General features: G+C 45.5%; 1 protein-coding gene across 4 annotated transcripts in view; it reads left to right on the forward strand.

Annotated features, from left to right (window-relative positions):
* Nucleotides 1–22656, forward strand: part of FUBP3 (far upstream element binding protein 3) — a 58908-nt gene that overhangs the window by 22298 nt on the left and 13954 nt on the right. For 2 of the 4 annotated variants that reach the window (XM_004048747.4, XM_019034032.3), the window contains exons 3-11: nucleotides 8017–8050; nucleotides 10514–10563; nucleotides 11015–11086; nucleotides 12348–12405; nucleotides 14417–14579; nucleotides 15863–15961; nucleotides 18418–18522; nucleotides 20704–20806; nucleotides 21603–21703. In XM_004048747.4, the coding sequence (XP_004048795.1) occupies nucleotides 8017–8050; nucleotides 10514–10563; nucleotides 11015–11086; nucleotides 12348–12405; nucleotides 14417–14579; nucleotides 15863–15961; nucleotides 18418–18522; nucleotides 20704–20806; nucleotides 21603–21703 (785 nt within the window). The remainder of the gene's footprint in view (nucleotides 1–8016; nucleotides 8051–10513; nucleotides 10564–11014; nucleotides 11087–12347; nucleotides 12406–14416; nucleotides 14580–15862; nucleotides 15962–18417; nucleotides 18523–20703; nucleotides 20807–21602; nucleotides 21704–22656) is intronic. The other 2 variants (XM_055351352.2, XM_055351351.2) reach the window with 1 other exon arrangement.

Genomic DNA, 22656 nt, shown 5'->3' on the forward strand with positions numbered 1-22656 from the left:
CCTCAGCCTCCCAATTAGCTGGGATTACAGGCGTGCGCCACCACAACTAGCTAATTTTTGTATTTTTAGTAGAGATGGGGTTTCACCATGTTGGCCAGGCTGGTCTTGAACCCTGACCTCGTGATCCACCTGCCTCGGCCTCCCAAAGTGCTGGGATTACAGGCGTGAGCCACCGCACCCAGCCAATTTCTAATTTTTAAATTGTACACCATTCTGAGTAGCATGTGTATCCACACTGTATACACTACCCACTCACCAATGTATAGGAAAAAATGTGGCATATACAGGGTTCGGTACTCTCCATGGCTTCAGCCACCTACCAGGGGTCTTGGAACATATCCCTCATGGATGAGGGGGAACTGCTGTATTCTTACGGGGTAAAGGACGAATTCTTGGGCGTACTGTCAAATGAATTATTTGCAGGAAGAGTGAAATAGACTATTTCTATGATCCTTTCCAAGCTTTGTTTCAGTACTTGTGGCATAGGGCAAGGACAGAAAAGGAAGACAGGAAGGAGGAAAATTCATTTGAAAATCCCAGACCTCAAGGAGAGACAGGAGATAGGAGGTACAAGTGCTAGCGGGTGGTGAGAGCCATGATGCCCGGACCCCTGCCTGTGACCTGCACCCCAGGCAGGTGCTGCGGCCACCAGTCTCCACTCTGGAAGGAGGAAAGTGAATCTCAGAGGTGTTGATACTTTCCCTGAATGGGGGATGATGACAGATATTGGAGGGATGAAAAGCCAAGACCAAAACCTAGTTCCTGAGAGTAGGAGGGGTTAGGAGGAAGGTTTGCCTTTTGTGAAGAGGGAAGAGGTAAAGTGAGGCTGGGATGTGGTTGGGCAGTCATCATCAAGGGCAGATGAAGGCTTTCCAGGGGCGGTGGACATGGGCAGGCTTCCCAGGTTCCTTTTTCAGCTCCTTACCTCCTGTCTGCCCTCTTCCCTAAAATGGGCCTTTCTGAGAGTCACGTCTGCTCCTGAAGGTTATGCCCTTCCTGCCACGCCCCTTCTCCCATTCCCCGCTTTTGGTGTACAGTGGGCGGTCACCTGGGGTGGAAAAATCCCCAAGCAGTGGGGCCAGGCAAGAATTCTGAATGGAGAATCCCAAGGTAACAAAGGGTAGAGCCTTGGTAAGAAATAGTGAAGGGAGGCTGGGCATGGTGGCTCACGCCTGTAATCCCAGCACTTTGGGAGGCTGAAGTGGGAGGATCACCTGAGGTCGGGAGTTCAAGACCAGCCTGGACAACATGGTGAAACCCAGTCTGTACTAAAAATACAAAAATTAGCTGGATGTGGTGGCGTGCACCTGTAGTCCCAGCTCTTCAGGAGGCTGAGGTGGGAGAATGGCCTGAACCCGGGAGGCAGAGGTTGCAGTGAGCTGAGACCGCGTCACTGCACTCCAGCCTGGGCGACAGAGCAAGACTCTGTCTCCAAAAAAAAAACACACAAAGAAATAGTGAAGGGGACAGGGACTGATTTTATCCAGTTGACAACTCCTGGCAAAGGCTCTGTGCCCTACCCCCCTACCTCAGCCACCTGCATTTGTTCTTCCTCCCTCCCTTCACCTGTCTATGCATTTTAGGATTATAATTCAGAAGTGAGATGATACTCACATGGGTACATACAAATGTGTAAGTTGGAAAAAGGCAGTGAGATTTTTCCCCTTGGCAAAGCATCATGTGACTGGTTGGTGGACAGTTGGCTTAGCCAGCTAGGTAAAATAGTAGACATTTTCCACAAAAATGAATGAGCTAAACCTGCAGCATCAATGTTGTGACAAAAATATAACTCGAGCTCATGTACAATGCCTGTTACATTCTTCGCAGCTGTTAATAGGGAAGAAAAGTAGTTGCCAAATTAAAAGAGGATTCATAGGTTTCCAGAGTTGAACTTGATGGTACAACCTCTCTCTAATACAGTTTTGGAGTGTCACAAAACTAAACATGCACTTACGCACAATCCACAATTGCACTGTTGGGCATTTATCCCCAAGAAAGGAAAATGTTCACACAAGAGCCTGTTCACATAGCAGCTTTATTCATAATAGTCCCAAACTGAAAACAGCCCACGTGTCCTTCAACTGATGAATGGTTCTGCTTGCGATACAGCCATACCGTGGAATATCACTCAGTGGTAAAACGGAACAAATGCTGAGTACATCCAGCAACTTGGATGAATCTCCAGGGAATTATGCCGAGTGCCAGAAACCAATCCCAAAAAACTACATACTGCATGATCCCCTTTATGTAACCTTTTGGGAATGGAGAACAGATTAGTGGTTGCCAGTGGTTAGGGATTGAGTCGGAGGAGAGGGGGTCACCTAAGATCACAGCTAGAAGGGAACCTGAAGCTTAAACTCCTTATTGTTTTAGATAAGGAAACCAGTGTCTGAAGAAGTAAGTGGTTTGACCAAGGCCAGATAGATACATGGTAAGTGACAGAAGGGAGGTTGAACCTGGGTCTCTGTCTCATGTGCCATAATAGTATAGTACTTAAACATGTGGACTTCAGAGTCTGATAGATCAAGGTTTGAATCCCAGCTTTGCTAGTCGTTAGCTGTTTGACCCTGGGCAAGTTCCTTAACGTCTCTGAGCCTGTGTTTCCTCATCTGTACAATGGACCTGATGATACCTGCCTCATCAGATTATCATAAGGGTTATATCATGTTATTTCCAAGCTTTAAGAAATACTGCTCCCGGGCCTGGCACGGTTGCTCATGCTTGTAATCCCTTTGGGAGGCCAAGGCAGACGGATCACGAGGTCAGGAGATTGAAACCATCCTGGCCAACAAGGTGAAACCCCGTCTCTACTAAAATACAAAAAATTAGCTGGGCATGGTGGTGCGCGCCTTTAGTCCCAGCTACTCGGGAGGCTGAGGCAGGGGGATCGCTTGAACCCAGGAGGTGGAGATTGCAGTGAGCCGAGATCGTGCCACTGCACTCCAGCCTGGTGACAGAGCAAGACTCTGTCTCAAACAAAAAAAAAAAAAAAAGAAAGAAATACCACTCCCAATGTGAGAAAAACTCTTTCCATCAGAACTAGTTAGTACAGACATATTAAAACACATATGTGACTGAAATGAAAGTTTTGTGAAATACATTACCCTTATTATATATGGTACATTCTGTTTTCTATTTCATTTTTTTTAATAAAGCTGGTTGTGACCCCCTATATTGATTTCATGACACTGGCGTAAATGAAAGTAAAGCTTAGGGCTATGAATATACTATCATAGAATTCTTTTTCCTCTTAGGCTCTTGAGGAGAAGGTGCAGGGCCCAACACGTCCCTGGAGGCTAGGGTAGGCCCCCTCATCTGTTGCCTTCTGCCTTCCCTGCTAGACTCTAAGCTCCCTGAGGGCAAAGGTGGCTTTGTTGACTGTTGTATCCTCAGGTCCTGTCACAGTGCTCAGCACCTGGAAGGCACTGACTTGTGAGATGAAGAATGATCAAGAGAATTAATAGCACAAAATTAAACAGTGATAAGTGTTGAAACCCACAAAATTAAAGGACAGGGGAAGATGAAGGGGTACAGAGTTTGCATGGGCACAGGCCCCTCGCCTGCATGCCACTCTGAGGTCTTGGGTGCGGTGTGATCGCACCTTCCTCTTCAGTAAGATGGGAATGGCAGTGACAGTAGCTGCCTCAAAGGTGGGTTCTTGTAGGACCAAGTGGGTTCACGCAGGTGAGGTGCCCAGGAAAGCACCTAGTGTGGATGGGGGTGGTGGTCTTTCCACTCACAGAAGCTTACAGTAGGCTACAAGTAAGAGTGATGTGATTGGCTGGGCCCGGTGGCTCACACCTGTAATCCCAGCACTTTGGGAGGCCGAGGCAGGCGGATCACCTGATGTCAGGAGTTTGAGACCAGCTTGGGCAACATGGTAAAACCCCATCTCTACTAAAAGTACAAAAATTAGCCAGGCATGGCGGCACACACCTGTAATGCTGGCTACTTGGTAGGCTGAAGCAGGAGAATCGGGAGCCCGCAGGCGCGGAGGTTGCAGTGAGCCAAGATCGCGCCACTGCACTCCAGCCTGGGAGACAGAGCGAGACTCTGTCTCGAACAACAACAAAAAAGAGTGACATTATTGAGTTAAACTTGAATTTACTTTCACTTTTTAAAAAATAATTTGCAAAATTAATAAATTATGCTTGCCAGAGGACTTTCAGCTGAACTCAGCATGTCAGTGTTTTGTGGCCCTGGAGCAAGAGTTGCTGCCTAGAACACAGGAAGCCTTTGTAGTGTCCCTGGGGGAAAAGCTTTCTAAAAACGCCCTGAATCCTCACCGCTAGGTGTGTGTTACTGACCTGAGCTGGGGCGTGGAAAGCCATTGGTCAGTCAGAGGAGACTGCAAATCCAAAGAAGAGGCAGAGGAGGGAGGATTGTTTTCAAAATCTAAAAAGGAAGATTTGGGTTATTTGTTTTTACAGTTATAAAAACTGGTATTCCTCTTCCCCCACCCCCCCAACAGACTCACTCACCTGCCTCTGGCCAGTGGTTCCGTGTGGGTGCCAGCCTGTGCTGGCTGTGCTGTCATGAAGGAGGAATAGGCATTTTTATTCCTTGTGCTGGGGTGGGAGTGGGGGTGTAACTATTAAAGCTGATATGGCCGGGTGCGGTGGCTCACGCCTGTAGTCCCAGCACTTTGGGAGGCCAAAGTGGGCGGATCACCTGAGGTCGGGAGTTTGAGACCAGCCTGACCAACATGGAGAAACCCCGTCTCTACTAAAAATACAAAATTAGCCGGGCGTAGTGGCGCATGCCTGTAATCCCAGCTACTCGGGAAGCTGAGGCAGGAGAATCGCTTGAACCCAGGAGGCAGAGGTTGTGGTAAGCCGAGATCACGCCTTTGCACTCCAGCCTGGGCAACAAGAGCGAGACTCTGTCTCAGGAAAAAAAAAAAAAGCTGATGTGTATTGCAAAGTTGCATGTATTTCCCAGTGCAGTTTTGTTTCTTTTGGAGGAGAAAAAAAAAATGAAATCTTTTTTTTCTTCACTAATAGGGAAAAATGTGTCTGATCACCTTTTTTTGTGTTATTGTTTGTTTGTTTGATTGATTTTTGAGATTATTTTGCTCTGTCACCCAGGCTGGAGTGCAATGACACGATCCCAGCTCCCTGCAACTTCCACCTCCCCGGTTCATTGTGCATCAGCCTCCCGAATAGCTGGGATTACAGATGTGCACCACCACACCCAGCTAATTTTTGTATTTTTTTTTACTAGAGACAGGGTTTTGCCATGTTGGCCAGGCAGGTCTCTAGCTCCTGGCCTCAAGTTATCTGCCTGCCTTGGCCTCCCAAAGTGCTGGGATTACAGGCATGAGTGACAGCACCTAACCTGACCTTTTTTTTTTTTTTTAAGATTATTATTACAATTGGCAGAGTATTACTCTTCAGAAAGAATTTATGATATCGTAGGATGACTCACGGCCCAGGCAGTTCGTATTATATAGTGCACAAGGGAAACGAGAACTACACCTGTATATGCTGGAATGGCTCCAACGGGACCTTTGGAAGCAAGAAGATGCGTTGTCAACCAGCACACACCATTAGTGGAAACAGGACTGATTTTACCCAGCGTTTTTCCTTTTTTACAGGAAAATGAGTGTAGTTCCATTCAATTGAACATGATAGGCGTTCCCATCTGCCTCCTTAGTGTGACCCCTCCTCATTGCGAAGACTGAGGAGAGGTTCCTGTTCCTGGAGTTGGACATAGAAGTTGGCCATATGAGTACCCAGTGCCCCTGATCTAACTGCTGGTTTTCATTTTTAGGCAGCAAATGGGAATGTTCCGAAGGGAATGAAACTGCAATCACATGTTTCAGCCTTGGGTGGACTCCAGCATTTGCATGGAGGAGGGAGATGATTTATCCTTCCTAAGCATCTGCCAGCTCGGAGTTGACTCTGGACTTGAACCTGATTTCCTCTCAGTGATGCGGCTCTCAGCAGCCCATCTATCTGTGGGATGATAGTGTGAACATTTTCATCTCTGGTCATTATGAGTGCCTCCACTGTGGCTGGCAGGAATGGTGTCATGTGCATGGCACCTGTAACACATACTTTGCCAACAAGAAGGAATTGCCATTTTTGTGATGAGCACAAAATTTCAAATGGCTTTTGAACAGGAGCCCTCTGAATATTCTTGTGAATCTCAGGAAGTTCTTTATGGTAGCACTGCCCTTTGTTTCTGTGGCTTTTCTGGCTGAGACAGAAATTTCTGAAGATCATCGGCCCTTTGACATCCTTTACCAAACAACGCAGTGGACCAGAGCCCATGGTGCGGCCTCATTCCCCCAGCTGAGGAATGCTGAGCACCTCTCCTCTGTGTTCTCATCATTTCAAGACATTTTAGTTCTTCTGGCTTCAGTAGATTCTTTACCCACTAAGAGGGGAATTCTGATAGCAATCAGGGAAGCTGAGCTTGACCCATAAATAGGAACAGCTAACCAAGCTCACAGGTACTCTGTCGCTGACATTCTCCTTTGGTGTGTTTCTTTTCCTCCCCACTGCCCTATGTGGCCAACATACCTCCCTCAGGAATGTCTCAGCCCCAACATTATTCAGGGGCTGAGTCTGTGGTGAGGATTCCTTTCTTGACCTGGTGATTGTCCAGTTTTCATGCAGAATGGGAATTGTGAACACTACCTGTTCCAAGCAAGAATGTTTGTTATATTCAAACAGATAGGCAAAGAGAAAATTTTAAGAGTCAATAAAAAACAATTCTCTTATCCCTGAGATAAGCAGATTAATAGTGTCTAGTGTCAATATTTTGGCTGTAGACCATTATCTTGTTATTGATCCAGAAGAAATATGGTATTGACTCAGTAGCTTCGTTTGCTTTTTGCTAGCATTGTTTTGCTTTGCTTTTTCTTCTTTTTAAATGTCATGGTCTGCTTTTTTTCCTTTGTCTCTTTACTGTCCAGTCGGAGAATGACAGCAGTGAGTTTGAGCACAAGCAGAGCAGTTGGCTCCCTGTTCTGATTCAGATGGAGTTCAGTTGTCAAACCATTTCATTCTCTGTCCTCAAGTGGGTGTAATCGATCCTTTCCGACTTAGCTCATGTCCTTAGAATAACTTTCCCCAAAGACGTATTTCTGAATGCCCTTTTTAGCATCTTGTAAGGTGCATTTGGTTCTTTGTGATATGTTTAGGATTTGTACTTTTTCATTGTCTGCTGACTGTGTTTCCTGAGCTGCATTTTCCAAAAGAGAAACACTACAGAATCATTTTTGCTGATGGCTGGTGAAGGAGAGACACTCATCAATAGCTGAAAGAGGAGAAACTGGAACAAAAAGTGTAGCTAAAGTGGTTTTGTGGGAATGTGATTACAGAGTTGGTTTTAATAATAAGAGGCTGTTTGGCACCGTTGTCTCTGTGAAATGGGCTTGAAAGGCAGTTGCTCATTCTTAGTGTCCGCTGCACATGGACTGCTCTGGTGGGTCCGTGATGAGGCCTGTGGAGGTAGGAGGCTGGATCCTCTCCTTCAGATGCTTATGCTCTTGGGGGTGGGGGGGCCGGCGAGGGGGGCACCAGGGGACGTCTCCTCCCCCATGGCCAGGAGGAGCGTATGTGCGTGTTCCTCATGACTACAGCTGCTGTGGAGCAGTCCTTAACAATGCGTCCAAGGAGGGTAAATCTTCTCATTTGTTTTTAAAAGAGAAAAAAGGATCTCTTTCCATCTTTACATTGAGTTTGGATCCAGAGCAGGAGGGAGGTAGGAAGTGAGAGGGATTTAGGCTAGCAGGATTTTCTCCCAGGCCTCACAGCATGTGGACACACAGATCAATTTCTTATCCTGTGTTCAGCTGGACACTGGGTTACAGACTGTGTTCATCAAGATGTCCCCTCCTGTTTCATATCATATAACGCATTCATTTCAGCCACTGAGCCTAAATTACTGTTTGCTTTCTTTCTGCCTTTCTTTTCCACCCCCCTGAAATGGTAAGAATGGTAAGGATGAAGTTAGTTTATCCGTGCTAATGCTTTGATTTTTTTTTTCTCTTTCTCTTTGCCACAGTAGGTAACCAGTTAGGGGCCTTGGTACATCAAAGGTAAGCAGTGGGTTACGTTTTATTATTTATTGATCATTTCTAATTGTTTATTGATCCACCATCTGTACTAGAGTGCTAGAAAGTCAGAGGTTGAGAGTGTGAAAAAGCATGGGTTAGGCTTCTTTAAGACTTGAGTTTTTTGCTAGCCATTTCCAAGATAGTGTCAGCTCAGGGATAAACTAATAGAAGGCATTAAAAATCAGCCATTGTTGCAGTAACTTAAAATACTTGTAGAAGATTGGAGTTGCTCTTTCTACCAATGTACATTTAATTTAAAAGGAGAGAATGAGATTTTCCCACCTGGTTTTGTGGTGTTGCCAGTATTTTATTAATCCTTAACCCCTTCACCTGAGAAGAGACACCTTGAAGTGTGAGGGTCAGACACTCACAAGAGAATGCTTTGGGTGCCCAGGGAGTATGGGTGGGTGGCTAGTGCGTGGTGAGGAGGCCAGAAGCCAGGGTTCCATCCTTCCGAAGTGGTAGGGACTTGCCAGAGAGCCTCAGCCCAGCTGATTCTCTGTTTCTGTGTCCCCTCATAGCCTTCTGTCAAACATAGAGGATTTAGAGAGATACAGAAAGAGCCCTGAGTTTTACAAAGGCCAATCTGTAAGATGGGGTATGTGTGGTCATAGTGTATCGCCCTTCAAACAGGGAAAAATATACAAGAAACTGCCACAGTTTCTCTTCTGGAAGGATGAATTTTGTGCTATGTATCTGTTGCTGTAACATATCGTTAACCTTCTATCAGCAAAACAATTCTGTCATCTTGTATTCTGCCTAGGTGTTTGGGAGTTTCTAGAAATCACCGGTCATCAGTTAAACAAAAGTTTTATCCTGGGGTTTTTTTGTTGTTGTTGTTATTGTTGTTTCTTTGTTTGCTTTGTTTCGTTGATGAATTGAAAAATTTAAATGAGGTGATCGTTAGTATCAAATGCTGACTTTCCTATAAAGCCATAACTAGTCAGGATTTTCTTTTCCAAGGTGTTTATATTTTGTACCTTGGACAAGTTTCAGCCTTGCATTTAGATTAGAACGTTTTCTTCCTGGAAACCCAGAGCAGTTCGTCTTGGAATGTTTCTTCCTCAGAGTTGGCTAAAGTGTTCCTTAGGGCCAAGGGCTGCCTGGGCTTGGTGACATTTTGTATTGCAGTAGTGTTGAAGCCCCTCTAGTCAATTCCCAGGTAATATTTTCTGAGAGTAGACAGAATAGACAGCTCATGCTACACATGGTGTGAGCAGCAGCCTCCTGGCCACACGCACAAGAGCCCTGTCATCCCTCGTAACAGGGTCAGGAAGCACATCCTGACAGGGACCTGGCTTCTGCTGCAGGACGCGTTGGGACAGCAGGGCTTGGCATTCACATCCATGGTGTTACTGATTAGGAAGCTGGGAATGAATTGCCTGATTTGGGGAGAACACATATATCGCAAGAGGTGGAGAGAATCCCGTCTTGTTCATAAGCTTGAGGGTGTAAACTCCCTCAAGGAGGGAGGGAGAAGACTGTTTGTTCCCATCAGAATGATACAGTGGCAAGTGCTATTTATGCTATTGCATTTCTTTTAAGTGATGCACTTTCCCTAAAAATATGCACTTATTCAATCCTTTCTGTGATGGGTAAAAACCCAGCTGTGTGAGAGATGTTTAAAAATGCTTGCCTTTTTTTTTTTTTTAAACTACTTGCATTTAGCATCCTCCCAAGGTAAATGTTGAGATTTAATTGCTTTCTGGGGTGTTGGGCAAATTGGACATTGTCCACAATACACTGTATGGCAGATTTGAAGGTTTGTTGAAAAAAGCCAGTGCAGTAGTAGTTTAAAAAAAAAAAAAGGCACATAATGGATGGGATAGCATTTAACAGAAGTACCTTGCAGAGTAAGTGAGGTAATTATTCTGTTCTGGTCAACACTGATTACGCCTCCATCGGATACTGGTTCCATTTGGGGCGTCTCACCGTTAAAAACATCCATAAATTAGAAGGGAGGCCAGAAAACAATAAAAAGATTGGGAAACAAGGGATGTTGAAGAAAAGTTGGATATCTCTTCATCTAGAGAGGACTCCACAATAGAAGTCTAAACATCTCCCAAAACCCTGGAGGACCTTTCAGTGACCTGGGATTGATGGCCCATTGGTTAGAGAGCACCTAACCAGGCAGAATGAGGCAACACTGAGAGGTGCTGTATGAAGAAAAGGCAGCTGTTAGAGGAGGTGATGGTTTCATGAAAACCCTGAGGTTTCTTCCTCTGACACAAGGAGATGAAAGGCTTAGATCTTTGGAAGGAGTGATTGACCAGAGGGTTCATTACGTGACACTCTTTGTAGGTGGTGGTGGATTTGTTGGCCAAATTGGCCTGATGTATTTTAAGCTTTTATCGTGCAACATTGCCAGTATGGGCAGTTTGGGGACCTAAAATGGCTGCAAAAGTCTGTATTCTGTATTTTTTCCAAAATGTTCTTTGTTTTTAGGACGGTAATAACGGAAGAATTCAAAGTGCCTGACAAAATGGTTGGATTTAGTAAGTATCCATGTTGTCTACTTTTTCCCTGATTCCTGTCTCTTCTTTTTCTCTCTCTTTTTTTCTGAGCTGCTTTGCCAGGATGTTTGTTTTGTTTTAATCTCTCTTGTGAGTATCACCTGTAGTAGAATGCTTTGCACATGCCATTCCCCACAGCTCTGAAATGCTGCAGGTCTCTTCAGGCTGAGGGAGAAACCAAAGCACTGGACTGTGGATGTCCCTCCCTTCCCCACCTCTCCCCACCTCAGCTCAGATCCCCTCTGCCTGTAGGCTGTTTCACAAGGGTTTCTGCTGCCATCATGCCCAAAGAGTGGAGATGGGCTCACGGGGGCCAACTCGATGTGTAGTATTGTGAGCCAAGTGTCACAATTTGTGGAATTAATTCAGTCATTCATGCGTGGTGAAATATGGAATAGGGGCGTGTATTCTGACCCTGTTCAATTTGTTTCAGTTATCGGCAGGGGAGGTGAGCAGATTTCACGGATTCAAGCAGAATCTGGTTGCAAAATTCAGATTGCTTCAGGTAAGGGCTTTTTAAAAATAGATATCAATTTTATAGAAATCAGTATTTTGCAAAACTTTCCAGATTCGGTACTTTGCTTGTTGCTTGGGTAAGTATATGCGATTAGTGTTTTCCTTGCACTTTGGGAGTGGACTCCTAAATGAGAACCAGAAGGATCAGAGCAAAGGTGGGCCCGGAGATAAGGCCTCCTATCTGGCTTCTGGGGTAAACCCTCCCTCAGCTCTGTGGCCAGACATGGCCCCTTCCCAAACACCTGCCACTCTAGGACCTATGTTTTCTGCACCAGAATGTTATGCCAGACATAGTGGCATAGTGGGGCCTGTAGGAATCCTATGGCTTTGGGGTCACTCCTTGACTACATGCATCAGGGGAGGCTCCCATGGATGAGACTGTCCCTTCCCTTTGTGGGAAGAGGATAGCTGGGGGTCCTGGCTGAATTAGCACTCACTGAACATGTTTTATGACCTTTCCTAGCTGGGTCCATTTTGACCATGCAACATGGAGAGAGATGGAGTGAAGAACAATTTTTTATTTTATTTATGGTTTTATCATCTAATTTGAGCTTGACCTCTTTCCATTGCAAAGGAAGGGGTTTGAAGGACATTTGACTAGAAAAATGTCCTTTTAAAAGATACTTATTACAGTATCTTGAAGGCAGTAACTCCTGTTAGCTATTTCTCTTTCATTTTTTTTGAGGAAGGATTTTAAGAAGCAAATTTTTTCAGGAACAAAATGAGGCATCACGTGTGGTGTTAGAAAGTAATGTGTTTCTCTCGTTAAATGGCCCAGTTCCACATAGATGTCACTGATCTCTTGGGACATTCATGCAATAACTGGTATGGTCCTGATGTGCGTATCATGAAGTTCCTTCCTAAAGTACTAGTTTACTTGCCGTGTGCAGACAAATGACCATTAAACTACAAATGGAGAAACTGAGGAATAGCACGATAAAGTGACTGAAACAATTACTAGCATGTGAGTGGGTCAGAAGTGAAGCTGAGATGGGTAATCAGGACCAACTCACAGACCTCTGTCATGTCCTTCTAGCTTCCCCTGTGGGACTTGTTTCTACTTCGAGAATCTAGGGTGGAACTACCAGCTTAATATTCTGTCCACAAGTGGAAGCAAACTGTCTTTTTCTGGGAGCCTGGGCCTCTGCAGGGCTGGCGTAGGAAGCAGCCCTAGAGAGAGCCTTACAGAGGCAGAGGTGCATGTGCCCGGTGCCCACCAACACCCCTCATCTTCTTGATTCTTCTTATAGAGAGTTCTGGGATTCCAGAGAGGCCCTGTGTACTTACCGGAACCCCAGAAAGTATTGAGTAAGTTTATTTTATTTACTTTTTCTTTCACTCTTCTTCCTCCTTCCCCAAATGGGGAGAAATGGAAGGGCAACACTGTTACTGAACACTGAGTCTGTGCTGCAGTCTGGCCACACAGGTAGATAATTCCACAGGAAAAAAATCTGGGAGGTTACTGTGCCAGGGGTTTTTGTTACCTTAAATACACGAGATATCACATTTGTTCTAAACCCCACAGCTGTCATAACATCTACTTCAAACCAGGGTCTCAGGAGTGTACATTCACCCCACCTGAATGCTCTAATCAACTTACTTCTTCCTTGTTAACACCTCCTTTACCTGAGCAGGTCTGGATTAGTAAGCCAGTCACTTGGTGAGCTACTGAGAATCCTGGTACCAGGTCTTTTGGCTGGAGGCTGATCCCGTTACCCTTCTGATATTTGTGAACCAAATGAATCAACTCTTCGTGACTTTGCTCTACTCAGAGGGCCGTACGGACTGGCCAGAGGATGTCTTGACTTTTGGCGCCCTTGCAACAGCCTTAAGACTAACATTGCTTTCCTACCCTGTTACTCACATACTCAGAACCTTATACCAGGTGCAGGTGTCATAAATCCAAGAATCTCCTGGGAAAGGGAAACATACTGACTTAGAGCCTGCTCACTGTCCTTCAGTCTACGGAGCAGCACTGCATTTGGGGACAGGGGTGCTAAGATTATATCTGACTCAATAGGTAGGGTTGTTTTATTGTTTCCATTTCTCAGGGAGTCTAGATGAGCTTAAATTCTCTTGTTCTGCCATCACATTGCAAGCAGTGAACCATAATAAATATCGCTGGCAGGTGTGCATTACAGGGCAAGCTGGATGGTTTGCTGGAGTCAAAGCATTTTTCTTCCAACACAGGTTAATCTAGTACACAAGCAAAATATTAAAAAGCTGCTGTAACTGGGAAGATACACGAAGCTGATTCTGTACACAAAGGCTCAAGACTACAAAAGGCAACATCTATTTCCTGCCTTTCTCTTCTTTCTTCCTACTCTTCTAACCATTCCTGCTTCCTGTCTACCCAAGGAGCAGAGGCAGTGGGATTATAACTTTAGGAGGAAACAAATTTCATTGTCTTCAGTGAGCAGCACAGCTAGCCTGTTTAGTAGCTGAATTCTTCTCCATTAGAGAAACCAAAAAGCAGATTGTGTGTGGCAATTTAGAGAATCAATACGAGAAATAACAACCAGGAGAAATTCTGGTGCAGAAAAGGAAATTGGCACAGCAGATGACTTTGGTGGTCTGGGCTGTGCTGTCACAACATTGCAGTTGCCCTCCCCCGCTGCCCAAGAAACCAACACAAATAGCAGGACACGTGACACGCAGGGTCCCAACTTGGCTGCCATGGAAAGCCCAAAGCAGGTGTCTGTGAGTGCACAGCTGCATCCAGCACCGCCTCCCCCTTTCCCACCTCTTGGAACCAAACTGGGATTCATAGCCTTAGCTTTAAAGTCATAGAGCAGTGTTGTTGGTTATGAAGAAGAAGCGTGGAGTATGGGAGTTCAGACAGTGAGTACTAATCCTTGCTTGCTTTCTTCCCATCTTTCTCATTGCTGGCTCTCTCTCCTGCCTGCATTTATTTAACAAATGTATATATTGAGTCTACTCTGTGAGAAGGGTCATGTTGGATGGGGGAACAGAGAGATGTAAAGGGATGAAAGATGGTCTCTGCCTCCAGAGCAGCCGGCATCCTAATAGGAGACGACACCTTTGTGGAGACACAAGCATGAGCAGAGGGCAGGCTTGAAAGGGGCGGCAAGGCTCTGTGTCGCAGCGTTGGTACTGTGGTGTGTGTTGCTTTTAAATTCCAGCCCGGTAGCGTGGCGGATGGCAGAGAGACCTCCGGGTTGTGGGGGCAGGAGCTGGAGCTGGATGGAGGGCTGCCCTGACTCCCGCAGGTTTTTCCCTCAGTGCTATTTTCCCTGTCTTGCACACTTAGAGCCTCCATTTAATGCTGGTTCTCTTGTGGTTCTTTTCCCTCCCAAAGACAAGCCAAACGGCTCCTGGGACAGATTGTGGACCGCTGTCGAAATGGACCTGGCTTTCATAATGACGTAGACAGCAACAGCACAATCCAGGAGATTCTCATTCCCGCATCTAAAGTGGGTCTGGTCATCGGCAGAGGAGGGGAAACAATCAAGCAGTTGCAGGTGTGTGAGCCCGGAGCACAGAGCACAGCGGCCGCTCGCAGCAGGTCTTCAGCTTCCTGGCCCAGGAGATCTGCTTACGGCTGGCATTCCCTGGCTGGGCTGGCTTTGTGCAGCCTTGTGCTGAGGCTTCCTTCCTCCATTTGACAGACAGCTTCTGAACATACACCACTGCCACGTCTGATGCCAAATATGATGCCAAGTACTAGGGCAGGTGTGCCCTATCAGGGGCCCCAGTGAACTTTGAGCAGCCTTTTTGGCAGTGAGCTCTGTGAGGGCTGCTTTTATCATCATAGGACAGCATCTCAGATAAAAGTGCAGTATTTGGAGTCAGAGGCTCTGACCCAGCATTCTTCCTCACTAATTGATTGATCTTAAATGTGCTCATTTACTTTTTGAAGGTTCAGGGTCTTTGTGTGTCAAAAGGGGCAAGTGCAGGCTTCACTGTTGTGATGGAGCTAAAATAATAGCCGTTCTTTTCTTTTTATATAAGAGCCTGTTACTGAGTGAATGTTCCATGAGCATTAGCTGCTGTTAGTGCCAGAATCCCTCATCTGAGACTCTCGGGACCAAATGGGTTTCAGAATTTGACACTCCCAGCAAGTTCTGGGGTTGTACCCTGAAATCAAATGCATATTTCTGTAGCTAAATAGAATAATACACTCAGAGAAAGGCAAAAAATACACTGACATGAGTTCAGTTTTGCTGCCAAATGAATTATAAGTAAACTTTCTTTCAGAAAAGGGATTTTGCAGTTGCGAGTAAAGGATTGTGGCTTCCCTTGCGTGCCATCTCATAACCTGGTCCTTGGGTCCTGGTTGTAATTATGGTATCCTAATGTAGACTCAGGGAGTTTATCATTTGGGATCCCAGCCTCCCAGTTTTGGTCCGCCACTCATTAGCTCTGGACCTAGGGCCGTATGTGCTGAAGTAGCAAGATGGCAGGACTTGACTGTCAGTTCCACAGAAGTTCTAATCACATAATGTCAAATGGAGTGTGTGCCAAGTGCCTGGCATTCAGTGAAAGTAGCTCCTTAGTGCTTAGATGCTCCAGGGACTGGAATCATTTTAGGAGATGGTTTTACATCTCGCATTTGGACATGGTCTTACCCGACCTATATGTCTGCTGTCACAGAAGCCAGCTTCATGGCCCAGGTTGGAAGGCAGTCCCTGGTGGTAGGTGGGATGTGCGCTTATTGTGGGTGTGACTGGGTCCGATTTTTTGCTGCCCTGCATTTCATGCCCTGAATTATTCATGAGGCTGTGCCGGTGTGTGTTCCCCACAGGAGCGGACAGGGGTGAAGATGGTCATGATCCAAGATGGCCCACTGCCCACGGGAGCAGACAAGCCTCTTCGTATCACTGGAGATGCATTTAAAGTACAGGTAGGAAAGTGCCATGGGTTGGGTGAGTCCTGGCTGTGGGGCTATCACTCGGTGGTACCCTAGAGCTTTTATCTTCCTCAAGTAATTGTGAAACTGGCAGCTCCGTTATTGAAGGTAAACTGTTCTCAACAAAGTCTGGTGATGAAAAGAATCTAGGTTTGTGCTGCCCAAAACCAGAGTCCTTAGCTACTTGTGGCTATTTAAATTCACTCAAGTTAAATAAAAACTGAGCTCCTCATTTACACTGGCCGTATCTCAAATGCCCAGTAACACCTGAGGCTGGTGGTGACTGTTTTGGACTGTGTGTGTGCAGAACATTTCCAAGCTCTTGCTGGTAGCACGGCTCAGGACAGTTGGTTTTTTGTTTTGTTGCCCCCACGTCATCCTTCCAGGTGCAGTTTTGATTTGCTGACCTGGGGTCAGCTGAGATACAGGCTCTGCTTGGCGTTTACTTGCTCGTTCTCTTCTGGGCTTATTTTGCAAGCCCTTCAGCTAAGGTTAGAGGTGAGCACAGGGTGAGCACCAGAGCCACCCAAGTGTCTGGGCACCCTCAGAGCAAGTGTCCTGTGCCCCGAGCTGCCAGGCGGGACAGCCCCGCTGGCTGGAAGCAGTAAGGGACTTGGTTTTCTGTCCCCTGGGGTGGTCCTGTCCTTCCAACTCTTGCTAGTAGCAGGAATTCAAGTGGGCGGAGGGTGTAGGGTTTTTGTCCGTCCTCAGTGAAACACAGATCTACTTTTTTCTGCCGCCTGCAGCCTGTCTTGCCATTGCCACATTCAGAGTAGCTCCGGGGTGATGCTCCTTGGTGAGCCAGGCCACCATCAAGAATGGGTCTTCTCTGGGAAGAATGGGTCTTCTCTGGGAGCATTGGGTTTTGATCAGTGAAAGTATCCAGTCCCTGGCAAAATATTGCCCCCAATTCTGAACCCTATCCTTCAGCTAAGCTGGTCAAGGTACACCTGTAAAATAACAGCTTTAGAACAGGAGTGAGGGCAGTGGTGGGCATGGTTCTGCCTGGGGACTCCAGTCAGTGATATGGTTGTTCACTTCCATCGGGCCAGAGTCCCCATGCGCTGCCTCCTCCAGAGCTCCCAGCCTTCTCTCAGTGTGAACAGTTGGGCATTTAAGGAACCAGGTTGCCTCTCGCCTTTCCCCACCCTGCTCAGCGTCCGGCCGTGGGCTCCAGTACTGTGATGGTGTTGGATCCAGGCCTGTGGGGGGCCGCAGAGTGCCTGCCTCTTGGCTGCCCTCCCTCAGAGGCCTTCTTTTTCTATCACAGCCTTTGATGGTGTCTTTTGTAGGGAAAAACCCCAAGCAAAGAATATATCATTAATGTCCCATAAATTTGCAGGAAAATAATTTTAACTTAACGGGTTTTAGTGATTTTTAAATTTTAAAACTGTATATTTCTTTTTTTTTTTTTTTTCATTTAGGAGATGGAGCCTGCTGTACTTAGGGCACCTATATAGCTCTTCAACCTGCCTAACATTTTGCTGTATGTGTGTGCATGTGTGTGTGTTTCTTTACCATTGAAGTGGCAGATGTTATGACACTACCCCTAAATCCTTAAGCATGTGTCTCCTAAGAATAACCAGGCCTAAGAAAACTGTACTTCTGAAACATTATCTGGTATCCAGTACATGTCCAGATTTCTGCAAATGTCCTAAGGTTGTCCTAAGATTTAAATTGCTGACGGGTTTGTTTTGTTTCTTCCTAGACACAGTTCTCACATCCCCTTGAGTTGTAAGGTACAGTAGGTCTTTAGCGCAGATTCCTGTGTGGCTGGTACTGGCATGGGTTGGCCAACATGCAGCGATAGACTTGCCAAGTGTGTGTTTTGGGGAGAAGGACACTTGAATCTGCCTGGGATATAGTGACGTCCACAAGGAAGTCTCACCAGTAGGTTATAGAAATAAGATAGGCTTGCCCTTTTGTTGTTGTTGTTGTTGTTTGTTTAAAGCAATGTATTTGGCTTTCAGCCTTTTCTTTTTAACTTACTGGAGTGCCTCTGTGTTGTAAAGCCTTGGCAAAGTTCTCTGTCTCATGGACCTGCCCTCAGTGGGCGCTCTTAGACACCCCTTCCTGCTAGAAAGAAATGGCATCAAGAAACACCTAGGTCAATCCACTTTATTGATCAGAAAGAAAAAGATTTAAAAATGTAAAAACACCTAGGGGTGATAGGAATCCATTTCTGACTACATGCAGATGTGCTCACCCAACTGAGGCTTTTTATAGAAGGTGGACCCTTCCCTGTGTGGACATTTGGGCAGTGGAAAGAACACATCACTTAAGATAAGATACACACATCCCCTACATGTCCCATAAGCAATAAGTGAATTGTCCTACAGCTGAGCGCCTTTAAACCCAAGTTAAGAGGGTTTGATCTTGAAATTTCACCTGGTGATGTATCTTTTTTCAGGAATTTTTTCTCATAATGCTTTTTGTTTGTGTTTATGCAGCAAGCAAGAGAAATGGTACTAGAGATTATCCGAGAGAAAGACCAAGCTGACTTTCGGGGTGTACGCAGCGATTTCAACTCTCGAATGGGAGGAGGCAGTATAGAGGTATGCTTAAATTACAGGTTAGTAGGCAAATGAGATGAGGACTGAAGTTGTAGGTCACACTTTTGTTAGCTCTTTAACCCTGAGCAAGTTAGTTAAGTTTTGTCTCAAAACCTTAAGAATTCTCTGGCTCCTTAGGGTGGGTGTGAGGGTGGACTGGAACAGCAGCAGCCTGCAGTGAGGGAGCTGGCTACACTTCAGGGCATGGGGCCATTTCCCTCGGTTTTGAAGCTTTGCTTTAGAGGTTAACCAGTTGCCCAGGTAAAAACCAAAGTTCAGGTTTTCAGAATCTATCCTAGAGAATGAAATTTTGTTGTATGCGACAACATGGATGAACCTTACAAACAGTATGCTCAGTGCAATAAGACAGATACAGAACAAATATTGTACGATTCCACTTCTCTGAGGCACCTAGAAGAGGCAGATGCATACAGGCAGAAAGTAGCAAAAGCTATCAGATGCTGGGGGAAGGAGGAGTATTGTTTAATGGATACAGAGTTGTTGGGGATGATGAAATGTTTTGGATATGGATGGTGGTGATGGTTACACAACATTGTGAATGTATGTAATGTCATTGAATTGTGTACTTGCAAGTGGTTAAATGATAAATATTATGTATATTTTAGCCACAATAAAAGAAAAATGAAGGAAAAAAATGCATTTTAAAGAACCACTAGGGCTACACATGGTGGTTCACACCTGTAATCCCAGTGCTTTGAGAGGCTTAGGTAGGAGTACTGCTTGAGGCCAGGAGGTTGAGATCTGTCTGGGCAATATAGCCAGACACCACCTCTACCAAAACAAAAAAAAATTATTTTAAATTCGCCCAGTGTGGCACATTCCTATAGTCCCAGCTGTTCTAGAGGCTAAGGAGGGAGGCTCACTCCTCCCAGGAGATCGAGGCTGTAGTGCACTACAGTTAACGCCACTGTAACCCAGCCTGGATAACAAGTCCAGCCTGGGTAACAGTGTGTATGGTGTATTTATTGGAAGGCAAAATTACTATTTTTCATCTTTCATCTATAAGGCTTATTCATTTTTATAACCATTTTGATCAAATCTCAAATTGGATGCATTTAACAGTTAAGAATGCAGTTCAGGCCAGGCGTGGTGGCTCACGCCTGTAATCCCAGCACTTTGGGATGCAGAGGCGGGTGGATCACAAGGTCAGGAGTTCGAGACCAGCCTGGCCAATGTGGTGAAACCCTGTCTCTACTAAAAATACAAAAATTAGCCGGGTGTGGTGACGCGTGCCTGTAGTCCCAGCTACTCGGGAGGCTGAGGCAGGAGAATGGCGTGAACCTGGGAGGCGGTGCTTGCAGTGAGCGTAGATGGTGCCACTGTACTCCAGCCTGGGCGACAGAGCAAGACTCTGTCTCAAAAAAAAGAAAAAAGAAAAAAAAAAGAATGCAGTTCAACCACAGTATTATTCCTAAAAGGGAAAAATGTCCTTTATTATATCATTTCCAGGAATGCACTATAATAAAAACTAAGTTGCGTGTTAAAAAAAAATGTGTCCTGGGCCAGGCGTGGTGGCTCGCGCCCATAATCCTAGCACTTTGGGAGGCTAAGACAGGCAGATCACTTGAGGTCAGGAATTCAAGACCAGCCTGGCCAACATGGTGAAACCTCATCTCTACTGAAAAATACAAAAATAAACTGGGCATGGTGGCGGGTGCCTGTAATCCTAGCTACTCAGGAGGCTGAGGCAGGGAGAACTGCTTGAACCTCAGGGGTGGAGGTTGCAGTGAGCCAAGATCGTGCCACTGCAGGCTGGGCAACAGAGCGAGACTCCATCTCCAAAAAAAAAAAAAAAAAAATGTCCTGGCCAGACACAGCGGCTCACGCCTGTAATCCCAGCCCTTTGGGAGGCCGAGGTGGGCGGATCACCTGAGGTCTGGAGTTCAAGACCAGCCTGGCCAGCAAGGTGAAATCTCATCTCTACTAAAAATACAAAAATTCACCGAGCATAGTTGCCTGCGCCTGTTTTCTCAGCTACTTAGAGGCTGAGGTGGGAGAATCATTGGAACCCGGGAGGCGGAGGCTGCAGTGAGCTGAGATTGTGCCACTGCACTCCAGCCTGGGCAACAGAGCGAGACTCAGTCTCAAAAAAAAAAAAAAAGTGCCCTTTAAAAAGACAGGTTTGTGAAAAGTTCTGATGTGGTTTGGTTTCTCTGTGCCTAGGTATCTGTGCCTAGGTTTGCTGTGGGGATTGTAATAGGAAGAAACGGGGAAATGATCAAAAAGATCCAGAATGATGCTGGTGTGAGGATTCAGTTTAAACCAGGTGGGTATGATGATTTAAAAATCCTTAGTGTTAAAAAAAAAAAAATCCTTAGTGTTAAAAGGATGATAAAACACCTTACAAAACAAGGGCTTGGCTATTGGTTCATGTGTATTCACCTTTCTCATCCTTGCAACATACTGCTACCGGATGACCAATCTCAGTTTCTTCTCCCAGCCTTCTTTTCCCTCCCCGGATACATGTCGGTCACCTTTGATTTCCAGGCCTTTTTTCTTTTTTATCCTTGGCGTACATGCATAGTATGTCATAAATGCATAGTATGTCAGCTTTTGATTTTGCCAAGTAAAATTTTAAAATGTATATATATATAATTTTGATTTTATTAAATTGGAGATAATTTAAAACCACATACAAAGACAAAACATCTTAGAATAAAGGACAAATTTTTAAATTTTATAAATTTGCCTTAATGAGCAAAGTTTTCGACATGGTCTGAAAAGAGGAAGACATGGCAGGCTCTTCTCGAAGCTGCTGCCGTAGCTCTGCTTGACTCCCTTGGCTTTTCTAAAGTCAAGCTTTGTTTTAGTTCTTTAATGATACATTTTTAAATGGCTATAATTGCATCAGAATTGAGCATTGACCTGAAACATGCAAAACAATATAATTACACACATTTTCCTATCACCCACATCACTCCAAAAGAGTCCCTGCAGCTGGCAGTATTCCTGTTGCCCCTTTTGGCACCGCGGGTGAGAATATTGATTGGGAATCAGATTAATCCTTGTTTCCTTCTAACGTTGGGCTTTTTTCTAATCCTGTCTCTCACCTGGCTCCTCAGATGATGGGATTAGTCCAGAAAGAGCTGCCCAGGTCATGGGCCCTCCGGATCGGTGTCAGCATGCAGCGCATATCATCAGCGAGCTGATTCTTACAGCCCAGGTGGGTCCAGCTCTGCGGAGTGTGAGTGTTTGGGCTGCAGAAGTGGAAAGTGCTACCCGGGGCTCTCGGTGCAGCACCATAGAGCTGTCACCCTGAGGCGTCTCAAGTCACATTATGGGAAACCAGCAGTTTCTCTACATCAGCCTCTTTCCTGCCTTCTTGGTATTTTTTTTTCTACTCATTAATTATTCTGCCTTTATTTACCTCACCATCTAGATTGCCTTTACACAGTAAGTTTCTGGCTATTTAAACCATGTGGGGAAATACCATGGAGATTGGTCGCCAAGTTTCAAATAATCAAGTGTATTTAATGTTAATCTGTGTTAGTGAAATCCAGTCTTAGTGGTAGAAGGCACTTCAGGGTCCTCCAAAGTCCTAAAGCTGCATTCATGCACTTGATTTCATGCACATCTTTGGACTGTGAGCCAGCCTGTGTGACAGTGCTAGGAACCCCTGTAACTGATGGTAGGACTGAGGATACATTTGAGAATGACCAGAACGGAAGAATAAAGCAAGAGATTGGAAATTATAGTCCCAGCTCTGCCATCAGTCATGTGACCTTGGAGCTGCCTTTGAACCTCTGGGTCTGGTGTTCCCAGCAGCAGACTCAGGGTGCTTTGCACCGGGCAGTGCTCTCCATGTGATCCCCTAAGAGCCATCTGGTGGTTCTTACTCAAATTACAAATGTGTAGGCCCCCACCCCAGATCTACTGAATCAGCATTTCCAAGGGAGGGTCATGGGTCTTCACTAGAGACCCAGGCAATTCTTAAGATTAGACAAGTTTATAAAACAGCCACTAAATCAAGCTCGTTCAGCCTGTGGGCTGCACACAGCCCAGGAACAGCATTGAATGCAGCCCAACACAAATTCATAAACTTTCTTAAAATGTTACAAGATTTTTTGTGTGTGTATGGTTTGTTTTTTTTGTTTTTTTTTTTAAGCTCATCAGCTA

Source organism: Gorilla gorilla, chromosome 13, assembly GCF_029281585.2.
Source record: "Gorilla gorilla gorilla isolate KB3781 chromosome 13, NHGRI_mGorGor1-v2.1_pri, whole genome shotgun sequence".
Classification (NCBI taxonomy): Eukaryota; Metazoa; Chordata; class Mammalia; order Primates; family Hominidae; genus Gorilla; species Gorilla gorilla.